Here is a 23,245-nt window from a genome sequence, read left to right on the forward strand (position 1 = left end):
TGATGTTTAAAATCACCAAGTTTAGTTTCCAGAGCCGGATTGCAGACTATGCCAAAACAGCTGCAGAAATGTTACAGACCTTATTTTAGAATGAATACCTACAATGAGCTGTCAACCGACAGATGTTATGAAACAGCTTGCAATTAAAAATACATACAGTAATAGACTCTATTAAACATGCATCCCTTGGCAGAATTCCCATGGCTTTTATCACACACTTTTCAAAACACTATTGGGTGACAAACTTTGCTTTTTATTAATGTTTTGTGGCTTGCGTGTTTCTTGTTAATTATGTATGAGATTTATTTACTGCTGAACAGTTGATCTACTGAAAAAAAGGGGCACTTTGGGATATGTTGCAACACATCCAAGATTATTGCTTTAAAACAACTCACAATTCTTGAATTTGTTAAAATCATATGGATAAAATGACTTGTTTGACTGGTATGTGGCAGTGAAAATGATTCCTTATTTGAAAACAACTGGAAGCAGCAGGTAAGTAGATGTGATGTGTATGTTGACCATGACTGAATTCAGCCTGACAGATCATCAATCATCAATGTTTTCATGCACTATGAGTCTCCAATTTAAAACATTGCAAGAGTACAAGCTGTTATTTAATAAGTGCTTTCAACAACACTATCATATACTACAGTACAAACATTTGAGGTCAGTAAGATTTTCTATTACAAATGCTGTTTTAACTTTCTACTCATCAAGGAATCCAAAATAATGTATAGCGGTTTCTACAAAAAACATTAAGCAGCACAACTGTTTTTAACTTTGATAATAATATGAAATGTTTCTCGAGCACCAAATCAGCATATGTAACACTGAAGACTAGAGTAATGCCTGCTGAAAATTCAGCTTTGAATTTACATTTTAAAATGTATTAAAACAAAACAGTTCATTTAATTATAATAACATTTAACAGTATTTCGTTTTTTACTGTAAATTGATCAAATAAATGTGGCTTTTGTGAGCATAAGTGACTTCTTTAAAAAAGATAAAAAATACCAGACTTTTGAATGGTAGTACCATATTGTGATACTATACCACAATTATCAAAAATGTAACAAACTCAGTTTGGAGAGTATACACAGAAAAACAATACATCTTACACATAAAATACTTGTGTAATTGTATCAAAACGCATCACTGGGCCTTGACACTTTATCATGACACTATATGTTTTCATAATAATGTCCTTTTCAAGTAAAGTATGTTTGTGTATAATGCATTGTTTAGAGGCATTGTTTAGATGAAAACTAGCAACAGAGATCTTTCTCAGTCCACTTCGTCAGGAACCACTCTTAGTGTGATTTCTTTATTAGCACGTCGCACCACCAAAGAGAGAATTTCGTCCGACTGCACGGCCTGACTCACGTCCTCTGTAGAATGCACTGGTTGTCCGTTAATGCTGATTATCACATCTTGGTTGACCAAGCCAGCACTGCAAAACAAATCACAATATGTGAAACATTTGTGATGCTCTTCATTATTGTACCAAACTTTGAGTGTTAATTGCAACGGCTAACTGACCTGGTTGTTTTTCTTTAACAATGTTTTTTGTTCAAGTTGAAAATGCAGTTGAAGAGGACATAGCTGAATCAAATTTATCCACTTAAAGTGATAGTTCACCCCAAAATAAAAATTCTGTCATTTACTCACACCCATTTCATTCCAAACCTGTATGACTTTCTTTCTTCTGTGGAACATAATAGAAGAGATTTTGAAAAATGATGTTACCCAAAATGTTTTGGTTCCCATTGACTTCCATTGTATTTTTTATGCCACATTAGAAGTCAATAAGAACTGAAAAAATGCAATAAAAGTCAATGGGAACCGAAACATATGTTTAACCAGCATTATTTCTTTTAAATATCTTTTATTATGTTTCAGAGAAGAAAATAAGTCATACAGGTTTGGAATGACACAAACGGTGACAGAATTTTCATTTTTGGATGCGTTTAAGTTTCTAATGCTGGACACTTATACAAAAACAAAATACCATCATAGGAACGTCATCATAGGAAAGAGGTGATATGGGAAAAATGTATTCATAGGGCAAATGTGTAAAAGCCCCTGTAGTATGTGATGAGGATATAAATCTTGATCTGACTGAAGGTTATGATGGTATGAAACGGGCCTCTGGGCCTATATGAGTGAAGAAAGATCTGTGGTTTGAGTTAATCAGTTGGAGTAAGACGAGGTGGTGTAGGCAAATCCCTTTACCTGGAGGCAGCTGTCCCCGGAATAACCTCGTACACATATACTCCTGAGCTCACATCTGGGAAGTTGCTCTCCTTCTCTTTAAGCTCCCTAATCAAACTGATTCAATAATGTCAAAAACGGTATCAAGATCACTTTATATCTTCATCAAAGAATGTTTGAAAAGGGGAAAAAAAGTCTAACTTACGCAGCTGAAAGTTGAAGCATTCGCACTCCCATGTATTTCTTTTTAGTCAGCATTCTTCCTGAAGTGTAAGAAAACAGCTACTTAATTCAATCAAGTTCAAAACAACTAAACAGCTCTAAAGAAGTTGTTCGCAAACCTTTTCTTTGTCTGTCATAGGAGTCTGCAAGAAACTGCCGTATGCGGTCTGAGGGAATGGCGAATGATATTCCTGGCGTAACCTTCAAAGTGTTTATGCCAATGACATCCCCATCCTTAAAACCGCAAACAGGGAGCATAATATTTAAATGCACTGTAATGAATGAACAGCTACCTTGAGACACACAAGGGACAGTTGTCAATGGGTTTACTGATTTAATTGAACAATATAGGGAATACTGAGATGACTGTTTAAACAACTGAAACAAAAGATGTTTGCATGAACAGTTTATGAAAAATAAAATATTATATATATATATATATATATATATATATATATATATATATATATATATATATATATATATATATATATATACAGTACAGTCCAAAAGTTTGGAACCACTAAGATTTTTAATGTTTTTAAAAGAAGTTTCGTCTGCTCACCAAGGCTACATTTATTTAATTAAAAATACAGTAAAAAAACAGTAATATTGTGAAATATTATTACAATTTAAAATAACTGTGTACTATTTAAATATATTTGACAAAGTAATTTATTCCTGTGATGCAAAGCTGAATTTTCAGCATCGTTACTCCAGTCTTCAGTGTCACATGATCCTTCAGAAATGATTCTAATATGCTGATTTGCTGCTCAATAAACATTTATGATTATTTTCAATGTTGAAAACAGTTGTGTACTTTTTTTTTCAGGATTCCTTGATGAATAGAAAGTTCAAAAGAACAGCATTTATCAAATACAAAGCTTCTGTAGCATTATACACTACCGTTCAAAAGTTTGGGGTCAGTAAGAATTTTTATTTTTATTTTTTTGAAAAGAAATTAAAGAAATGAATACTTTTATTCAGCAAGGATGCATTAAATCAATCAAAAGTGGCAGTAAAGACATTTATAATGTTACAAAAGATTAGATTTCAGATAAACACTGTTCTTTTGAACTTTCTATTCATCAAATAATCCTGAAAAAAAATATTGTACACAAATATTTTGTACAATTGTACACATTAAATGTTTCTTGAGCAGCAGATCAGCATATTAGAATGATTTCTGAAGGATCATGTGACACTGAAGACTGGAGTAACGATGCTGAAAATTCAGCTTTGCCATCACAGGAATAAATTACTTTGTGAAATATATTCAAATAGAAAACAGTTATTTTAAATTGTAATAATATTTCACAATATTACTGTTTTTACTGTATTTTTAATTAAATAAATGTAGCCTTGGTGAGCAGACGAAACTTCTTTTAAAAACATTAAAAATCTTAGTGGTTCCAAACTTTTGGACTGTACTGTATATATATAAGCTTGAAATACAGCTTTTTTTCTTATAATGTTTCATTGTTTGATGTGCATCTGTGCAATGCTTTTTACTTGTAACTCCCATTGTGCACTATAAATGGAAATATTTTTTTTTTACTGCAAAGCCAGATGCATGCTTGAGCCCGAGGCTTCTCCAAGGACACATGTTGCGTTTTCCTTTACAAAGATCAATAGAATAATATAAACCACCGCAGGTAATTTGCTCAGGGTATACTAAATTTCCAGATGGAAGCAGGCATAAAAATAGTAGATGCTGCACAGTAATGAACCATGAATACCATCACTGAATGATGAACAAATAAAACCAAGAGTTATAACCTTGGGGGAAGTTTTACTGAAACAAATAAAGATACACAAGATCTGTAGAAGCTGAGAGAAAGGATGATTTTCAAAATATATTTAATGCTGAATAAGAGACAGGAGAATATATGGTTCTTACCAAGTTGACAAGGGGGCCTCCTGAGTTGCCATACTGTGAAAGAAAAAAAAAAAATTATATTCTATTCATTTACATGAACACACAGTTAAACTGTCTATACTGACAATGATGTCTATCTGTAGAATGGTTACATTTATAATGGCATCTGTTTGAATATACTCCATATCAGAGTTCTGCAGGCCAAGTTCATGACCTCCTCGGTGGGTAGTGCTGATGATTCCGGTGGTCACTGTGTTTTGAAGGGAAAACGGGCTTCCCACGGCCACTACAAACTCTCCTGGCCTCAAGTCTGATGAACGACCAAGTAAAAGCACAGGCAGGGGAGTCTGTATAAAAGAGAGACATAGACATACTGTATTTCATTAATTCCTCAAAACATATTTTGTCAGCCTGCTCATTTTTGTAAAAACAAATGTGTTCTGCTAATTTTGAGTTGTTTTGACCCTGAAACAGTTTTGTGCACAAACTATATCTTTAAGTGGCTGTCATAACAACTTTTGAGAAAATGGCTAAAGATTACAAACAATTTTCTGACTTTTTTGACTGAATTAGATTTATTCAAGCCATTATTGTTACTAAAACTATTACAAATATTTGTTAAAATGTCGCATATAGAAATGAAGTTGCAATAAAACAGTTAGAAATGCTGCCTTGGCAAATAACTGAATTAAAAAGTTTAAGTTAAAGAACTAAAATTACTAAAAATTAAAACTGAAGTAAAAATAAGGTTATATTTAAATGAAAATCAAAGATAAAGTTGATAACAGTGATCTGTCACACTATACTAAAGAGCATCAAAATTATATTTATTGTTTGAATTTTAATAATAACATATGAATTGAATTTCTTTGTCATTGCATGCGTATAACTCTCATTGCACCTGTCCAATGAAATTACACCTGCAGCTTCATTAGATGCAGTAATACAATAATAAGAATAATGGTAAGAATTATAATAAGACTAAGCAAAACATTTTAATAAAATAATATATTATAAAAATCGAATAAATAAAAAAAACAATTTAAAATTAAAGCTGCAAGCAGCGATGAAAGGGCGCTCGCACCCGGGCTCACCGCCACCCATTGGCCCTATGAAAACAGTGAACAGTGGGCGACATGCATGTAAGCGAGTAAATACAGGAAAATTATGGCCAAGTCATTTCAAAGCGCCACACTTCCTTCTGCCAACAGGTGGCGCTTTGACTGTAACTGAATATTGCCATGTAGATGTCTTCAGGACAGGACTATTATCAAACATTTGAAGATTGGAGCAGAACGGACATTGTATGCCTGAGTTACAACAACTTCCTGTTTTGTGGCGTTAATCGCATACATTAGCACTCAGCCAAGTGTTGCGTGATTTAACATGTTTCTAGTATGTTTGTGGCATGTTTAAATGTGTTTCTGGGAGCGAATTACAGTGTAAAGCATTCCATTTCCTGTTGCCAGCAGGTGGCACTATGACTAACTGAATATTGGCATATAGATGTCTTTAGGCCAGGACTCTTATCACACGTTTTTTAAAATTTGGATTGGATTGTTTTTAAAATTTTGTTATTAGTTTTTAAAGCCTTAAATGGCTTGGCCCCAGAGTACATTAAGGATTTATTGAAAATTCAATCTTCCTCAAGATCGCTAAGATCTAACTCGCAGATTACGCTAATGGTACCACGTACACGTCTTAAGTATAGAGGTGATCGCGCTTTCTCAGTTGTGGCTCCTAGGCTATGGAATGATCTTCCTTTCTCTGTGCGTTCTTCAACCTCACTGCAGATGTTTAAATCACGTCTTAAGACCTATTTGTACTCACAGGCATTTGATGTGTAGTTCTATAGGTATTTACTTATTAATTATTATTATTATTTTAAGTATTATGTGTATGTATTTAAATGTTTCTTGTACAGCACTTTGGTATACTTTGCGGTTTTTAAAATGCTTTATAAATAAATGATTGACTGATTGATTGATTGATTGACATGTGAAGTTTGGGGCAGATCGGACACTGTATGCTTCCTCTTTCATGGCGAAACATCAGACTTATGTCAGGCCCCCACAAACATGCGCTTCAGAGAAAACTCTAGATCTTCGCAAATTAACATCATTAAGGTCTTAAGATTAGACTGACCATATATGATGTTGATCTGGTTAAATCTCTACGAGGAGTTAATCACAATGTAAAACATTTCATTTCCTGTTGCCTGAAGGTGGCGCTATGACCGTAACTAAATATTGCCATGTAGATGTCTTCAGGCCAGGACTCTTATCAAACATGTAAAATTTGGGGCAGATCGGACATTGGATGCCCGAGTTACAACAACTTCCTGTTTCATGGCGAAACATCAAATTTCATCGGATACGCCCTTCAGTGAAAACTCTAAATCTTTGCAATTTAACGTCGCAAAGGCCTTTAGATTAGACTAACCAAATATGATGTTGATCTGATTAAAGATCTAGGAGGAGTTCATTAAAGTACATCTGGAAATGGCAAAAACTGCCAAAATTTTGCAGAGAAAACTAAAAATATCTCACTTCCTGTTGGGTTTACAGATTTTGAACCCAGGGGCTTTTGTTTTTTTTAGGTATTGGGCTGTTACATACCGAATTTCATAACTGTACGTGAAATGTAGCGCAAAGGGCGCTCAATTTAAATTTTGTAGGTGGCGCATTCGAGCCATTTTACCACACCTAATTCTGAAACCCACATCAGCTGTAAATTTTCACCACTTCTGATGCGTGTGCAAAGTTTCATGAGTTTTCGAGCATGTTTAGGCCCTCAAAAATGTGATTCATTTCGGAGAAGAAAAATAATTGGCTGAGCAATTACAATCACACCATCGGTTCTCGGGCCCTAAAAATATATAATCAGTCCAATGTGGAAAAGATAGTGACAATAGTTAATAGCAGTATAGCCAGTATACACCATACAAAAAGTATAAAACAATGTCAACAATATTAATTTACGAGTTCACACTTACATATAATCATATAGAGTAAAGGTTATGCATATTTGGTGTGCTGTCTGAGGGGAGGACTCCAAGCTCGGAATTGGCCCGAACCCAGGTTGGGATGTTAGTTAAAAGTGAAGAGATGGGGTGGTGGAGGGATGCTGTTAAACGTTCATGGAACAGAGGTAAGTCTGCTGTATATATACCTCTCATCTTGCTAATTGAGACGATTAACAGAATGTGCTTTTCCCGTGTTAATATGGTTAATTATCTGAACGTGCTAATAAAACATAATTTGTGCAGACAATACCCCTGTAACAATGTTTAGCAGTCTCCATGCATTCCATTAATTTTTTCAAACAAATAAAAGGTTACAGAAGTCAAAGAATGCTTATTGGCTTCGTTCAGAGCATCTATACCTCTGAGAATAAGCCTATTTCTCAATCTTGAGGTACGGGCACAAAACGTCTGCCAGATGGGAGTAGTTCAAACATGTGATGGCATGGGTGTGTGTGTGTGGCCCTTACAGATGCTGATAGCTTTTGCCATACTAGTAGTTCAACTCCGATTACCTTCTGTGCTTGCAGGGCAATCCTCTAGAGTGATTTCCTATCACTAGCTGTGCAGCTAGAAACCACACAGGGATGCAGTATGTTAAAATGCTCTCTATAGTAGACCGATAGAAGGTGATCAGCATCTGCTGGGGCAAACTAGCTTTCCTTAACATCCTTTAAGAAAAACATTTAGGTTACTAATGTAACCCCCTTTTCCCTGAGGGAACAGTAGTTGCTGTGCTTTATTAATCAATGCAGTAGTGTTTATTGACCATGTGATGACCTCTGAGATGGATGTGCCCAGAAACCTCAAACTGGACACTCTCTACACTCTGTCCCATTTATAAAGACTGGAGAATATTCAAGATTCTGTGTTCTCCCAAAATTGATAATAAGCTTCTTGTTTTTTTCTGTGTTGAGGGTCAGGTTGTTCTCTGAACACCAGCTTACCAAGTTCTGTACTTCCACTCTGTAGGCTGATTCATCGTTGTTAGAAATCATTTTATCTTACCACTAAGAGTTCTCCTAAATAGCAGTAAAAGTTCTTAGCTAAGAGTATACTCTTAAAACCTATTCACAAAACTGCTGAGACTAACTTTTACTAAGGAATAGACAGAGGTCTTAAGCTAAGAGTAAGGGCTCTGTCAGCGATTTAATTATAGAAATATTGTAGAATGAGGTATCATGTTTCCATTTTAAAATACAAATGTTGCCATATTCCAATAAAGATTTTTAATAAAAATGTTGCCATATTCACAGTTTTAAAATGTAGGCTAAGTGTCACTAATTAAGTGAAGTTAATAAACGTAATTTCAGGAGGAGTACGCCCATCTAATCTTCCAATGAATACCAAGGTATAAAACCAGCATCTTACCTCTTCCTGTTGTTAGTTCTTTTGGCATCCCTCCTCCTCCCCTTCTCCTCCTTTTGTACTTATTTTTGCATGTTATAGGGGGGCAATCAGAGCTCGAGTAGGATATTCTTTCCGAGCCCCTCTATAGCAGACAGCAAGCCAAATCTGTTTACCACTTACGCTAAGATTTTACGGGCAGCAAACTCATGAAACTAGTATATGCACAGCTAGTTGTCAGCCTCTTACATGTCTGCGTCTCGAGAGATTGCAGAATTCAAGTAACAAATTATGTTTGATAAACAAAGTTTGAGAGGAGCACGTTGAAACGGTCTATCTAATCAGCTCGTGAGGAGGTATATATATACACAGACGAGAGCCGACTCACCTATAGTTACCTCGACAGTTTTCTGCATCCCTCCGCCACCCCGTTCCTTACTCTCAGCTGGGGATACGGGGGAGTACTCTGGGTTTGGGCAAAATTCCATGCTTGGAGTCCTCAATCCCCTTGGACAACAGACCAAATACTATTTTTTACTCTATTCGATAATTTGTATGAGTGAACTCGTGAAAACAACTGCCACAGGTAATCGGACATTATTTATTTATTTATTAAAGATGTATTTTTGCCGTTTTATCATAGATTCAAATCTATAAATCAAAATATGTACTGCATTTATGAAGAAAAGGTCCATTACCCAAGGCTCTATCGCAATTGCCTCAATAGTGTACAGTGTCTTTGGGCGGATTGCTGAGAGGGATTGGCAGCAACGGCCATTAGGATTGTTCCTGATTTGGTCTTAGTGGCTTAGGAGTCCTCTTGACTAGCTACTCCTAACGTTTCACGGATTTAGGAGCTAGTTTTAGCACTAAAATGCTTTATGAAATACCCTTAGAGCAAAAATTTAGGAGTCATAAAATTAGGACTGACACGCTCATTATTTTTAAGAGTTTCTCCAAAATCGGCAAGTTAGGAGCTACTTTTAGCCTTAAGATGTTTTATGAATACGGCCCCAGGACCATAACATTTACATAATTTGAAAGTGGATTTTTTTTTATTTTTTTATCAAAAATAACAACATGTTTCTCTACAAATGGCTCATCACAAGATGCGGACCAACACATAATGATACAGTGCGTCAAATCTTAAGGTTGGAATACACTACACAACTTTTGCCCACATTTACAGTCTGGACAAGTTGACGCTAGTTGCCGAAAGTCAGAATCGTTCTGCAGATTTGAGTTGAAAGATTTTACAGTGTTGTGTATGATGGTTCAAAGTCTGATTCCATTCAGTTGGAGGATTTAAAACATGTTTGATATTTTGAGCCGATTTTAGAACATATATTGTTTTCATTTGTCTCGCATCTCCTAGCAACAAAGCATGTGTTTCTGCATGAGTTTGTTCTGTTTAATGACTTATGAAAGTCTGGTGGTGTGAGATCCTCAGTCGTTTAGTGTATGATGCACAGTTTTTCTTCTGCAACTATTTACAAAATCGACAAGTGTATATGCCTAGTGTTTTAAAATCTGTTCCGATTCTGTTCAGAAGTCATGTAGTATATTCCAGCCTTTAGATAGATAGCTAGTCACAAGTCTTGTAAAGGAAAAACAAAAAGCAACTACTATCTTCCGTGCCGTCTCACTTTTAGAGAAGTCTAACAAGTTTTGGTGAAATGTTTGAAGCCAGCAGCCAGTCTGGGCCTGAGCCTGTCCCTGCCTGCCTGTGCTCTGTAGGGTACATTTTTTATGACTTCAGGCTGATGCACCAGGCTTGATTACCAGTGCTTCTAGAGCAGGACATCTTTACGCTCTGTCCCAACCTTGACTCCGCAGGCTACTGCTGGGGGCCTGAGCACTGCAAAATAACAGATTGCCATCTGCCTCCCCAGCACTTTTCCTCCACTTTTCTGAAACCACAGGCAGCCGTACACAGTCTGGGACTGAATTAAAGCGATTACCAATCATTGTGCTACATGCTGTTGCCATGGTCTGGGTTATGGAGAGACGTTATTGGTGTTGGCAGAGGATGCTCTATGCCGCTGATCAAAGACTGTCTTTATAGATGGTCTTAAGTTGGTTCAAAATCAGTCTGAAAGGCCATTTTTACTGGTTGGGTGTTTTTTATTTTTATTTTTTTTTGTCAAATATTTCAGGGCTGTGTGCTGGTCCTGTTCACAAAGGCAGGCTGTCAGTGCAAAATAGACACGTTATCTCGCATAGTCACAAGCGCATACCGAAAATAGGCAGAAAGTTGGAATTTGTAAGACCGAGACCAATTTTCTCCTGAGAAAATCAGAAAACAAATTAACCATGTCAAAAAGGAGAATCTAATTTTTGGTGGCACAAGCCCTTGCTGACTCCAGAAACATCTGCTGGACTGCCTCCCCAAGATTAATTCACTTCCAGCAGCTGTGATGCTAGTCGCTGATGATAAACCAGTGGGCCTGAGCCATAAAATGCAAAGACAACATTTTTACCAAGGAACCAAAGGGATTTTGACCACTTAAGACCTCTGGAGGTTTAATTTTTGTCATTGGTTAATTATTTATCTGTGTCACCTGACCAGATTTCGGCCTACTTACCTCTGAGTCGATCTTAATGAGAGCAATGTCTAATTTTTGATCCACATCTTTGATTGAGGCATCATACATGATGCCATTTTTCAGCTCCACTTTGATACGTTGCTTATTGGACAGTACATGTGCATTGGTGACGATCCACCCATCCTCGGACACTATAAACCCTGAACCACTGGACACAGGGACCTCTTGGTTGGAAAACGGTAGTCTGGAAGGAAATAATGAATCCCTTGGTGTATGAGTTCATAAAGACTTTGGTTGCCTATTATTTACACAGAGATTTATAGGTTTTGAACCACAACATTTCCATTTTTGTACAGGCAAATTCCATCTTGTATGCTTAAGAAATAACTTAATATTTTTTTTAAAATACTCCTTTATTGAAGGTTTTTTTTTGTTTTGTTTTTTGAAAAAAATGAATGCTTTCATTCAGCAAGAATGCATTACATTGATCAACAGTGACAGTAAATACAAGTTTATAATGTTACAAAAGATTTCTATTTCATATAAATGCTGTTCTTCTGAACTTTCTATTCATCAAAGAATCCTAAAAATGTATCACGGTTTCCACAAAACTATTAAGCAGCACAACTGTTTTCAACATCGATAATAATTAAATGTTTCTTGAGCATCAAATCAGCATATTAGAATGATTACTGAAGGATCATGTGACACTAAAGACTAGAGTAATGATGCTGAAATTGCTGAAGTTTTGCCATCACATGAATAAATTACATTTTAAAAATATATAAATACAAACAGGTTATTTTAAATGACAAAACTCATTCCATAATATTACTGTTTTTACTGTATTTTTGATCAAATAAATGCAATAAATGCAACATTAAAAAAATCTTACTGACACCAAACCTCCAATAACATACTTTTTAAACTGTTATGAAATGTAATACAGCAACTGTTTAAATGTTTGGTGGCGGTGAAACTGTTCATATTTTCTCATATAATTATATACTAATGTTTAACTTATGCAAAATGCAATAACAATTATCTTGTAACATGCAAGTAAACCAGAATTCTGATCCAAACAGCAGTGTTTACATACTTAATCTACTCTCATTTTTGAACCTGTCTAAACAAGCAAGCAAAAACAATTATATATCATAATTTAATCACATATGAAATGTTTATTCTGAGCCAGCTAAGAATACCAAGCCACTACCATGCCGCTCTTTGCTCAGCATCTAAACAACCACCACCATCTGTCCTTACCGACTAAACAGTTCTAGATGGACCACTGCAGGGGCAATCTTATCCACCACATCTGCTATGAAGTTAAATTTGTAGCGCATGCTGCTTGGATTTCGAGAGCCTATCAGAGCAAAGAGAATACACAAAAATGACAATTTACATTTGAGAAAAAACATTTTTTTTTTGTTTTTAAGAAAATAGACCAAGCTAAAACATCTGAATAAAAAAAAAAAAAAAGAGCTTGACAACCCAAGACTAAAATCTAAAATGCATTACAAATGTCACAATGTAGCTCTTGTTTTGTAGCACATCAACAATAGTAACGTGGGCACAAGCTATGAGTAAAGCAAACAGCCCTGTGGAGCTCTTTTCTTCACCCTGCTACCTGAAGGCACTGGGGGAGAACTTGTCACACAGTCTCTGCATAATTTGATGTTACACGCTTATCTCCAAGTCTGTGGCAGCTGACAGCAGCCGTGCTCCTCTGAGAGAAAGTCAGGGTCCAGACATTACATGAACAGGTTTCCCTTGGGTGAACCACAACAGGTAAACACCCACACACACACAAAAATGTATTTGGGAAATGAGAAATCATGACAATAAACCACCGGTGCAGTGCGTTAAAAAACCTATTCAAATAAATATAGACATAATTGTTTAAAACATCTTCTCTCTTACGTTTCTGTCAAAGATACCTGCACAGAATCATCTGCTGCTTCATAAATGCAAATTTGTGGTGGATGTGTATACAAAGCACAAGATAAAGGTTATGTAATCCACATAACATGTTACTACTAGATGAAATTGGTGTTCCCTTGACTATTTCTGCATACCGAGTCCACTTTCAGAGCTGAATTGCTTGTGACACTGTTTGTTCACCCCTTTGGGGTTCCCTGAATTTGGCAAGGTATAGCTGACAGAACATGCCACATGGTTTTCATAGATGGATCATATATCCCAAGGCATATCTGTCAAAACAAAATAAATTTGAACCTCTTGGCCAGAAGCCAGAGAACATTTGTATGCATAAAAGCAGGGGGTTCACCTGAAACATAAACCTTTTCAAAATGAGTCTGCTTAATCTATCTATCTATCTATATATCTATCATTTGAACAATAAAAATGTTATACATTTTCTATATAACTTTTGAACATTTTTCAATCAATAGTTAAGAGTTGAATAATATATACTGTATATATATATATATATATATATATATATATATTTTTTTTTTTTTTTTTTTTTTTTTTTTTTTAAATATTGTAATAATTTACTCATGTCTTTTGAAAACCCATCTTACTTTCGTTCATGGAAAATAAAAGGAGTCATTTACAGTCAAAGTTGCTCTTTTCCATACAATGAAAATGAAAAAAAGCGACCATGGCTGTCAAGCAAGAGATTCAAGGCAAGATTTTCTGTGAATAACTTAAATTTAAGATCTTTCCTGCAGAGCTATCATATGACTTCAGAAGATGTTGAATATAATGCATGAGTCATATGCACTTTGTTTTTTTTGTTTTTTTTATGAAGCCTGACAGCCTCTGGTGCCCATCCACTTGTATAGAAGAGAATGGCTGAGAGGCTCTCCATGGAAGAATGAAAGAAATATGGACTTGGCTGACATGAGGGTGAGTCAATGATAGCATAATTTTTATTTTTTGGTGAACAGTTTTTTTGTCATTGTCATTTGTCAATTTTTGGTTCCTTTAAAAAGTAGACATTTACATAATTCCTTATCATCCTGAAACATTAATTAGCTTCTTGTCTTCTCTGAAAGTAAAAGAAAATCCCTCACTGTTCTCATATCAGATGGAATGATTCTTTCAGTGGGATTGTGGGATTAAGAAAACCTCACCTCATTGACAGTGATCATCACTGCTAGCACATTTCATTTATAGAAAACACTAAAAATGGTTTCTCAGTGCAGGACTATTTGTATTAACACTGTAAGGGGACCATTGACACAAACATTTGTCTGTCAAATCATATTTCAAGCTGTGAGAATGAGAGAAGAACACAATATGACGACTTGCATTAGTGTTACAAATTTAGAAGTGGTGGAAATCACCCCTCAGTCATGGCATGATAAAAATGAAGACATTTAAAAATGTCAAAAATAATCTCTGTAGCTACTAATACAGTATTGTATGGTAACATGCTATGATAATATTGATGTTTAAAAGTTCCATGATTTGGCTTGTACCAACAAGTGTCAAAGAAAGAGCTGACATTAGTCAACAACTGCTTCTGCAATATGCAAAACCGCTGAATGCCAGCACTGACATGCTGAAATGTATGCTATCAAAGTTCCTTTGACATTGAAATAGAATTGAAATGCTGCACCTCTTTTACTGCAGAGGTTTGTGGCTGAAGTCATAAATCTATTATCACATAAATGCCTCTTCTTACTTTTTATGAGAGGATTTAGTTGAATTTTGCATGAAGCTGTAAAGTTAGCTGTACTCACTCATATCTGATATGATATGCCCCTTGAATGACTTTGGATTTCGACCATCTTCACCTTTTCTATTAATGAAAAGTAACTGCAGGCTACCCATATAGGCTACAAACACAACAAAACCCTAGCACTGAATTGCAATAAATATGAAACAAAATATAAGAAACTAAAATAAGAGGTATCCATCTTTTTAGAAACAAAATCTAAACAAATATGATTCACGGAGGGAATTCTGAGAATACCCATTTCCCCTTAAATTCTAAGACGATTTATAGTTTTGGCTTGTAAATAGGTCTACATATTTCAACAATATTTTACAGTAAAAGTAAACGTTTTGTTTAAATATTGCCTACATTTTTTTTCTTCTAATAAATATTTTTATACAATATTTTAGTTTCGACAAAAAGTTCGGTATGGGTTATTTATTACGACATTTTCTGTGATTCGTCTAATTAGATCTGCTACATTACTTTCAGATTGTTGCATCCGCTGCAAGTAAATTCTTGTGAGGGAAAAAACAACTAAACCGTTTACACGGCGATAACCTCTGTCAAGTTAGCCAGGTGTTTATGATGGACATCTAAAAACAGGCATTTCCCCCTCACCGGTCTCACAGGGGCCTCTCTGGATGAAAATGACAGCAGGTATCCCGCTCATCTTAGCCCGTCTGTTCTCAGCTTTCAGTCGACAGATACTGGGATAAGTTCTCCCATCGCTGCCGCACACTGGCTCATGGGAGTCGCAAACGCACGTGCCGCGCTCAGAGGTGCGATATTCACAGGTCATCCCCTGACCGCAAAATCCATGTCCGCGCTCCTCACAATACTCCCCCTCTCCCGCCGCACATATCGTACAGCAGTCACAGCTGTCCTTCACCACGCCGAAGTAACAAGACTCAAGAGCAGATGAGCAGCGGGACAGGTCGCACACATCCGGGCATAATGTCTGCCTTTTCCGTAGATCACGCGCCTGTAACACAGAGGCCACGAGAACGCAGGCCAACAGTTTCCACATGATGAACGATAATCTCGCGAATTAATCGATGTAAGTACAGATGGAATTTCAGTTTTAAGTAAACTTCGCTTTTACAAGGTCAGCAGATGTCCTCTTGCTCAACTCCAGAGTAAAAATGTTAAAGTTTAGACTCCCGAATCTTTGCATATTGCCTAAATGTCATATATAATGACGCTCAAGCTGCGGCTCCTACAGTACGTACAACTGTTTGTGAACAGACAACATGCTGGAACTCAGCTCTTCTGAGTTTGGGTTTGGGGTCTTTAGAAAAGGAATTAAGGGAGGAGCTCAAAAGGTTACCTCTTTCTGTGCCTGTCAGCCCAACAACTCATAGCAGCAGATAATGACATTTAAATGTTAGTTTATATTGTAGCCTACTTGAGCAAAACTTGCTTTATATTATATTATATTGGGGCGGTTTCCTGGACAGAGATTAAGCCTAGTCCTAGAATAAAATGGCCCTTTAAACCAGATTAACTGAAATCTGCTTTCTCTGTCATGGTTTAAAATAATAATCATCAACATTAATAATCATAGGATTATTGTGTGTGTGTGTGTGTGTGTGTAATATATATATATATATATATATATATATATATATATATAGGCCTATATCTTTTTACATAGAATTCATTACAAACAGATTTCCAGGCTTTTCTTTTTTTTCACAGCTGATGTATTTTGCTTGCTTTAAAGGTGCCCTAGAATCAGAATTTGAATTTACCTCGGCATAGTTGAATAACAAGAGTTCAGTACATGGAAAAGACATACACTGAGTTTCAAACCCCATTGCTTCCTCCTTCTTATGTAAATCTCATTTGTTTAAAAGACTTCCGGAAAACACTCGGATCTCAACGTAACACCGACTGTTATGTAACAGTCGGGATCATTAATATGTATGACCCCAATATTTGCATAATGCCAGCCCATTCGACGCATTAGACAAGGAAAGGCAGTATTAACGTCTGGATCTGTGCACAGACAAGGTAAGCAAGCAAGAACAACAGCGAAAAATGTCAGATGGAGCAATAATAACTGACATGATCCATGATATCATGATATTTTTAGTGATATTTGTAAATTGTCTTTCTAAATGTTTCATTAGCATGTTGCTAATATACTGTTAAATGTGGTTAAAGTTACCATCGTTTCTTACTGTATTCACAGAGAGTCGTTGCTATTTTCATTTTTAAACACGTGCAGTCTGTATAATGCATAAACACAACTTCATTCTTTATAAATCTCTCCAACAGTGTGTAATGTTAGCTTTAGCCACAGAGCATAGCCTCAAACTCACACAGAATCAAAGTAACCATCTAAATAAATACTTTACTCACATAATTCGAAGCATGCATACAGCATGCATGACGAACATCTTGTAAAGATCCATTTGAGGGTTATATTAGCTGTGTGAACTTTGTAAATGCGCTGTAATATAGTCGAGAGCTCGTGTGGCAGATGGAGCGCATCTCTTAAAGGGGCCGTGCTGAAAAAATCAGTGCATAGTTAATGATGCCCCAAAATAGGCAGCTAAAAAAAATAATTAAAAAAAATCTATGGGGTATTTTGAGCTGAAACTTCACAGACACATTCAGGGGACACCTAGGACTTATATTACATCTTGTAAAAAAACAATCTAGGGCACCTTTAAAAGAACTGTCTCTTGTTTAGTTAAGTTTTTTTTTTTTTTTTTTTTTTAGATTGCAGTCTTTTTCTGATGCCATTGTTTTCCTTGGATTTGCTTCTCAGTTCCATGCAATTTTAAGCTTTTCTTGGTTCATTCCATGTTTTACAGGCAACCTTTCTCATGCTAATTCAGATTAACACAGTTGGTTTTAAAGGGGCTCTATGTAAGATTTTTATTTTAATAGAGCATAAAAATACCCTAATATGTTTGCTGATATTTAGGAAACATGCTAAGTCCACCTACTTGTTTCTCAGAAAAACAATGCTACAGCCAGATATTTGAAAATGTGCGTTCCGTGTCAGAATGTCTGTTTTTGTTTTGGTCTCTGTGAAACCGTGTGCTGCAAGTGACGTCACCGTCGACCGTTACGGCTGCGGTCACGTCCACTGAGAGGCAAAAGACTGAGCGGCAGCATTGGTTTTCAGCGTGAATGTCACGAAAAACACACAAAAAAACCACATCCAAAACGGTAAAGAGCTTTGTGATTTACTGTACAAATAGCTTTGACACAAAACCTGAGGCATATATTAAAAAAAAAAAAAATCAGAAAGCAACAGAAAAAAGCAAATGGATTACTGCAATTCACAGAAACATCTGAACTCCAGGCATAGAAACATGGATTTGCAGTTATCATTTTGTGTCAAAATGTTGGATTTTGAGGTAAAATCATACCGTATATATTGTATTGTTATATATTATGTTGACAACTCATCAATTAAATATTTTCAATCTTATATTCTGCATAATTTTGTCTTTTTAAATAAACAACACTGACAAAAACTATACTATAAAACTCTATATATCTTTTAGGGCTGGACAATATGACGACATAACATTGATATAAGTGATTACGCGGATTTAAACCTACCTATATTGTAGTTATATAAAATATTCACATGCAGATTTGCTTCATGTATTTCCCCACCGTCGAAATCAGGCACATATAAATGTCATGAAACACGACTCCTGGCTGCATGTCGATATCCATGGATTAGTTTTATTTGACAAGTTGTAAGGAACACATTAAATTCCAACCTTTAGTGTAATTCGTTAGTTTTACTCGCGTTTTCGCATTTTCCTCTACTAAATACAGTCACGCAGCAGGTTCTTTTGCCTCTCAGTCCAACTGGGAGCGTGTTTTCGGCGGGAAAGTGACGTTGACGAATACCCTCTATAGAGTGCCCCAGGGATGACGCGTTTTTGTAGGCCAACCCGGAAGTTAACGGCGCACGGGTTCCCTCGGTTGAAAGCCTATGCATTTTTCCCATAGACTTTTGGAAAATCGCAGAAAATAAGCTCTGTGTTTAACAAAGGGTTATGACACTTACACGTTTTGTCTATCAAGATAATCTTTACAAGTTAACACAACATTTATAGATTTTGAAGCCTAAATAAAGTCGTCAGATAAAAGGCTAACAGTAGGCTATAAACGGACTACAGCACACCATGGTCACGGATCAACGTCGTCACCACCAAGCTTCCTCAAACTTTATTTAGAAAACAACTTTATTTAAAAACATGCTCGCTGATTATGATATGTGCTGTTATGAATACTTTTCCACTTTTTCATGAGAAATGCTGTCCAAATGTCCCGTTTTTAATGATGACGTCTAAAGTCCCCGCCAAAGGAAGTAGTCCCTTTTAGCAACTTGTTAGCAACCGCCGATTTTAAGACACAGTAAAAGTTTAAAAAATCACAAGTGGGTTATAACTGGTGTGTTTCATGTCATAGATCAAAACGTGAAAGTATTTAGAGGTTTTGATAACCACAGACCTTATTTCAGTCCATTTAGCAAAAACCCATTCAAAAAACCCATAGACTTTACGGCGTTGGAACCGGAAGTCCTAAAATGCTAACTCGCTTCCGGGTTTTGCCTACAAAAATGCGTCATCCCTGGGACACTCTATCCGCTTGTTAAGTCGTGACATAAGGAACGCCGTTTCCGGGTCCAAGCCTCGACTCGTTTCACTTCAGAATGCCATCGACGGCCGTTTATGAGCGCTATTTATTCATTTTAAACATCAATCATTTTAAAAAGTTAAACATTTTAAATACTTACAGTCTACACAACAGTCTCCGTGCTTACAGCGTCACAGATATTAATATTTTAACGATTTATAAAAGATGAATCATTGTCTGGCTATCTGGAATTTTGGTATGGAGCAGGGGCGGAGCCAGACATTGTTAACATTCGGGACTTAGCCCAAATCTATATTTTTCCAATGACATTTTAATTTTCTGTTAACAGCTTTACTGACATGAAAGAAGCTTTTTTATAGTATTCTTGAGTAAAGTTCATAAAATGTACATGATTTGGCACTTTAATTTGTAATAGTTTGTTAGGTATACGTCCTCTAGGGGGGTCAGAAAATTTAGTACATTTTAAGGTTAAATGCATCAATCTGGGGCACTTTGGAAGCTCAAAATTAGGAGCTTCAACCCATGTACAGTGTGCAAATTGACCAAAGAAACAGCATTGTACCTCGACATGAAAGAGGTTTAGTTCTTTTTAGTCTGTAGTATCATCTTTTTTGTTGTGATATAGTGTCTACATCGTTTTAGGTGTTTTAGGATGCCAAACAATTATTACAATGAAATAATAATATAATAATGTTTTAGGCCTATATAATTATTCATATGACTAATATCCATATATTGTAAAAAAAAAAAAAAAAAAAAAAGCTCTCTAAATAAATTACACTTTTTATTAGAAATTATAAGACTTTTGTACTAATTTCTAAGATAGGCCTAAATCCTTGAGCTTTTATTTTGATCACCAGATCACCAGCTGATCGCGTGAGCAAATGTGCGCACTTGCAGCGCAGACAGACTGTATATATACTTAATCACTGTATTTTTGCTGTTTTATAAAGGCACAAAGCCATATCACGGTTTCGATTTTAGTTTGTTGGCAAAATACAACGTAAGAGACTATTACATGTTTTAAACTTAATCACTGTATTTTGCTGTTTTATAAAGGCACAAAGCCATACCACGGTTTCGATTTTAGTTCGTTGGCAAAATACAACGTTAGAGACCATTTACATGTTTTAAATTTTCGGTTCATTATGAAACGGTGGCACCTGGTCATTAATGGGAAACACTGAATGAATGTTTAGCTGACAAATGTGCCAAAGTTGTATTATCAGCTGTTATATCATAACAAAAACCCGGACCGAAAGAGAGTCTTGAGGCCTGCCGCTGCTCTGAGTGAGTGACAGGAGGCGTGGCTCTGTACATCTGCGGTGTGCGTGAACGCGCTGAGAAAGCGCTACCGGTAACGCTGTATGTATGGATAGTACTGTAGAAAAGCGGTATTGAACTGTTTAACATATTTTAATAGAGAGATATGTTTAGAAAAATTGTATTTTGACAGCACTGTTAAGAAACCTCAAACCTGAAAGATTCGGGGCTTGACTCAAAACATTCGGGGCTGAAGCCCCGGCAAAATCGGCTGGCGCCGCCCCTGGTATGGAGATAAAGGTTCAAATTATATATTTTTTGTAGTATTACACCACATCGTGTATGTATATTAGCACCATTTGTTGTTTTCTTGTGGTATGAGATAGAGCGTTAGGACCCGGAAGCGCTGCCGCGTGACGTCAGACTTAACAACTGAATTGCGCATAATTTTAGTAATTTCCGCAGGTTTCGCGCTCACACTAAAAGCGCGAACACCACTGATATTAGTGAAGCGAACAAGCCACGCTCAGTCTCAGTCATCAGAAATCAAACAGAGTCACAAGTACCAAAATAAGTGCCTTCCTGCACTTAAACTGTCAAATACATACAAGTATGTCAAAACCAGCGGCACAGGCAATATTGGCGAGTATACAGATAAACACAGTCAGTTTTGAATCGTTAAATAGCTAAGAAAGTGAACTCATGTTGTGTGCCCCAGGGATGACGCATTTTTGTAGGCAAAACCCGGAAGCGAGTTAGCATTTTAGGACTTCCGGTTCCAACGCCGTAAAGTCTATGGGTTTTTTGAATGGGTTTTTGCTAAATGGACTGAAATAAGGTCTGTGGTTAACAAAGCCTCTAAATACTTTCACGTTTTGATCTATGATATAAAACACACCAGTTATAACCCACTTGTGATTTTTTAAACTTTTACTGTGTCTTAAAGTCGGCGGTTGCTAACAAGTTGCTAAAAGGGACTACTTCCTTTGGCGGGGACTTTAGACGTCATCATGACAAACAGGACATTTGGACAGCATTTCTCATGAAAAAGTGGATAAGTATTCATACACAGCGCATATCATAATCAGTGAGCATGTTTTTAAATAGAGTTGTTTTCTAAATAAAGTTTGAGGACGCTTGGTGGTGGTGACGTTGATCCGTGACCATGGTGTGCTGTAGTCCGTTTATAGTCTACTGTTAACCTTTTATATCTGACGACTTTAGGCTTCCAAATCTATAAATGTTGTGTTAACTGTCACAGAACCCTTGTTTCCCTGGACTTCAATTCCCATGTTCCTCCTGTTCTCCACACCTGCACTCACTTCCCTCGTCAGTTCCTCATCATCACGGATCACCTGCACCTGGACTCTATTATCTGCACTCCCTTTATAATGCACTCACTCCCTTCACTCCTTGTCCGTTCTGAATGTTGTTTATATGTGTATGTTGGCGTTCCTTGCCCTTGTTTGATTAAAGTGTTATATTATTGTGGAAATCCGCATCTGCCTCATCTCTTGACCAGCTACACGTAACAGAAGAACGGACCCAAAGAACAACCGGATTTTCCACGGGAAAAAAAAAAGGATGGAAGCTTCCTTCTTCTCCCGGGCTCCAACTTCTCCCATGCCTCTCTCATCCTGGACGGCTAGTGAGCGGCTCATTGGACTCTTACAGGTGGGTCGTTCGCTGGAGAGGTATGTGGAGGAGTTCGCTGAACTTGCCTTTTTGTCTGACTGGCCTGAAGCACGTTTGATCGCCCTGTTTCTGGATGGTCTGGACGACAACACTGTCCGTTTAAACGAACCTGATTTTCGTCTCTCCTTAAGCGAAACTATCAATTTAATTTTGTTTTTGAATGAGTCCAAATTTTTCGTGGAACAGGTTCAGGATGTGTGTTTGTCTCCAGGCCATCCAGAAACACGGTTGGCCGGGCCAGTCAGTCAGCCTCCGTCCTCCTCCGCATACCCCTCCAGCGAAGGTTTCCCCTGTGTCCTGCCGGGCCCACAAATCTCCGCTGGGTCCGGTAAACCTAAGAGGAGGAAGAGGAAGAAGGGCGAGCGCTCTCCAGTCTCCTGCGAGCCAGTCTCTTCAGTCTCCTGCGAGCCAGTCTCTCCAGTCTCCTGCGAGCCAGTCTCTCCAGTCTCCTGCGAGCCAGTCTCTCCAGTCTCCTGCGAGCCAGTCTCTCCAGTCTCCTGCGAGCCAGTCTCTCCAGTCTCCTGCGAGCCAGTCTCTCCAGTCTCCTGCGGGCCAGTCTCTCCAGTCTCCTGCGGGCCAGTATCTCCAGAGCCCGCTCCAGTATCTCCAGAGCCCGCTCCAGTATCTCCAGAGCCTGCTCCAACCCTGTGCGAGCCACCAAGTGAGGTGGCCTGGCTTATAGACTTTTGGACAGAGCCAAGTTCTCCAGTCTCCGCCGAGCCAAGCTCTCC

General features: G+C 37.1%; 1 protein-coding gene across 2 annotated transcripts; it reads right to left on the bottom strand.

Moving 5' to 3' along the window:
- Positions 1-181: 181 nt before the first annotated feature.
- On the bottom strand, positions 182-16,187 carry htra4 (HtrA serine peptidase 4). 2 transcript variants are annotated; one of them, XM_048187236.1, is made up of 9 exons: positions 15,540-16,187; positions 12,497-12,596; positions 11,270-11,474; positions 4,468-4,662; positions 4,337-4,369; positions 2,556-2,670; positions 2,420-2,477; positions 2,236-2,331; positions 182-1,453 (listed from the first exon to the last, which is right to left on the bottom strand). In XM_048187236.1, the coding sequence occupies exons 1-9, from the start codon at positions 15,946-15,948 to the stop codon at positions 1,288-1,290; spliced, it is 1,377 nt and encodes a 458-aa protein (XP_048043193.1). In that variant the 5' UTR covers positions 15,949-16,187; the 3' UTR covers positions 182-1,287. The 2 variants fall into 2 exon arrangements, with proteins under 2 accessions (XP_048043193.1, XP_048043194.1); XM_048187237.1 differs by lacking the exon at positions 15,540-16,187 and adding an exon at positions 12,861-13,001.
- Between the last annotated feature and the right edge of the window lie 7,058 nt (positions 16,188-23,245).

This window comes from Megalobrama amblycephala, linkage group LG4 (genome assembly GCF_018812025.1).
Source record: "Megalobrama amblycephala isolate DHTTF-2021 linkage group LG4, ASM1881202v1, whole genome shotgun sequence".
Classification (NCBI taxonomy): Eukaryota; Metazoa; Chordata; class Actinopteri; order Cypriniformes; family Xenocyprididae; genus Megalobrama; species Megalobrama amblycephala.

Excerpts from the sequence above, each read along its gene's own strand:
- htra4 (XM_048187236.1), bottom strand. The coding sequence starts at position 15,948 with ATGTGGAAACTGTTGGCCTGCGTTCTCGTGGCCTCTGTGTTACAGGCG. Across the intron at positions 2,332-2,419 it reads ATGCTTCAACTTTCAGCTGC|TTTGATTAGGGAGCTTAAAG; the intron begins GTAAGTTAGACT and ends TTATTGAATCAG. Across the intron at positions 1,454-2,235 it reads CCGGGGACAGCTGCCTCCAG|TGCTGGCTTGGTCAACCAAG; the intron begins GTAAAGGGATTT and ends TTTGTTTTGCAG.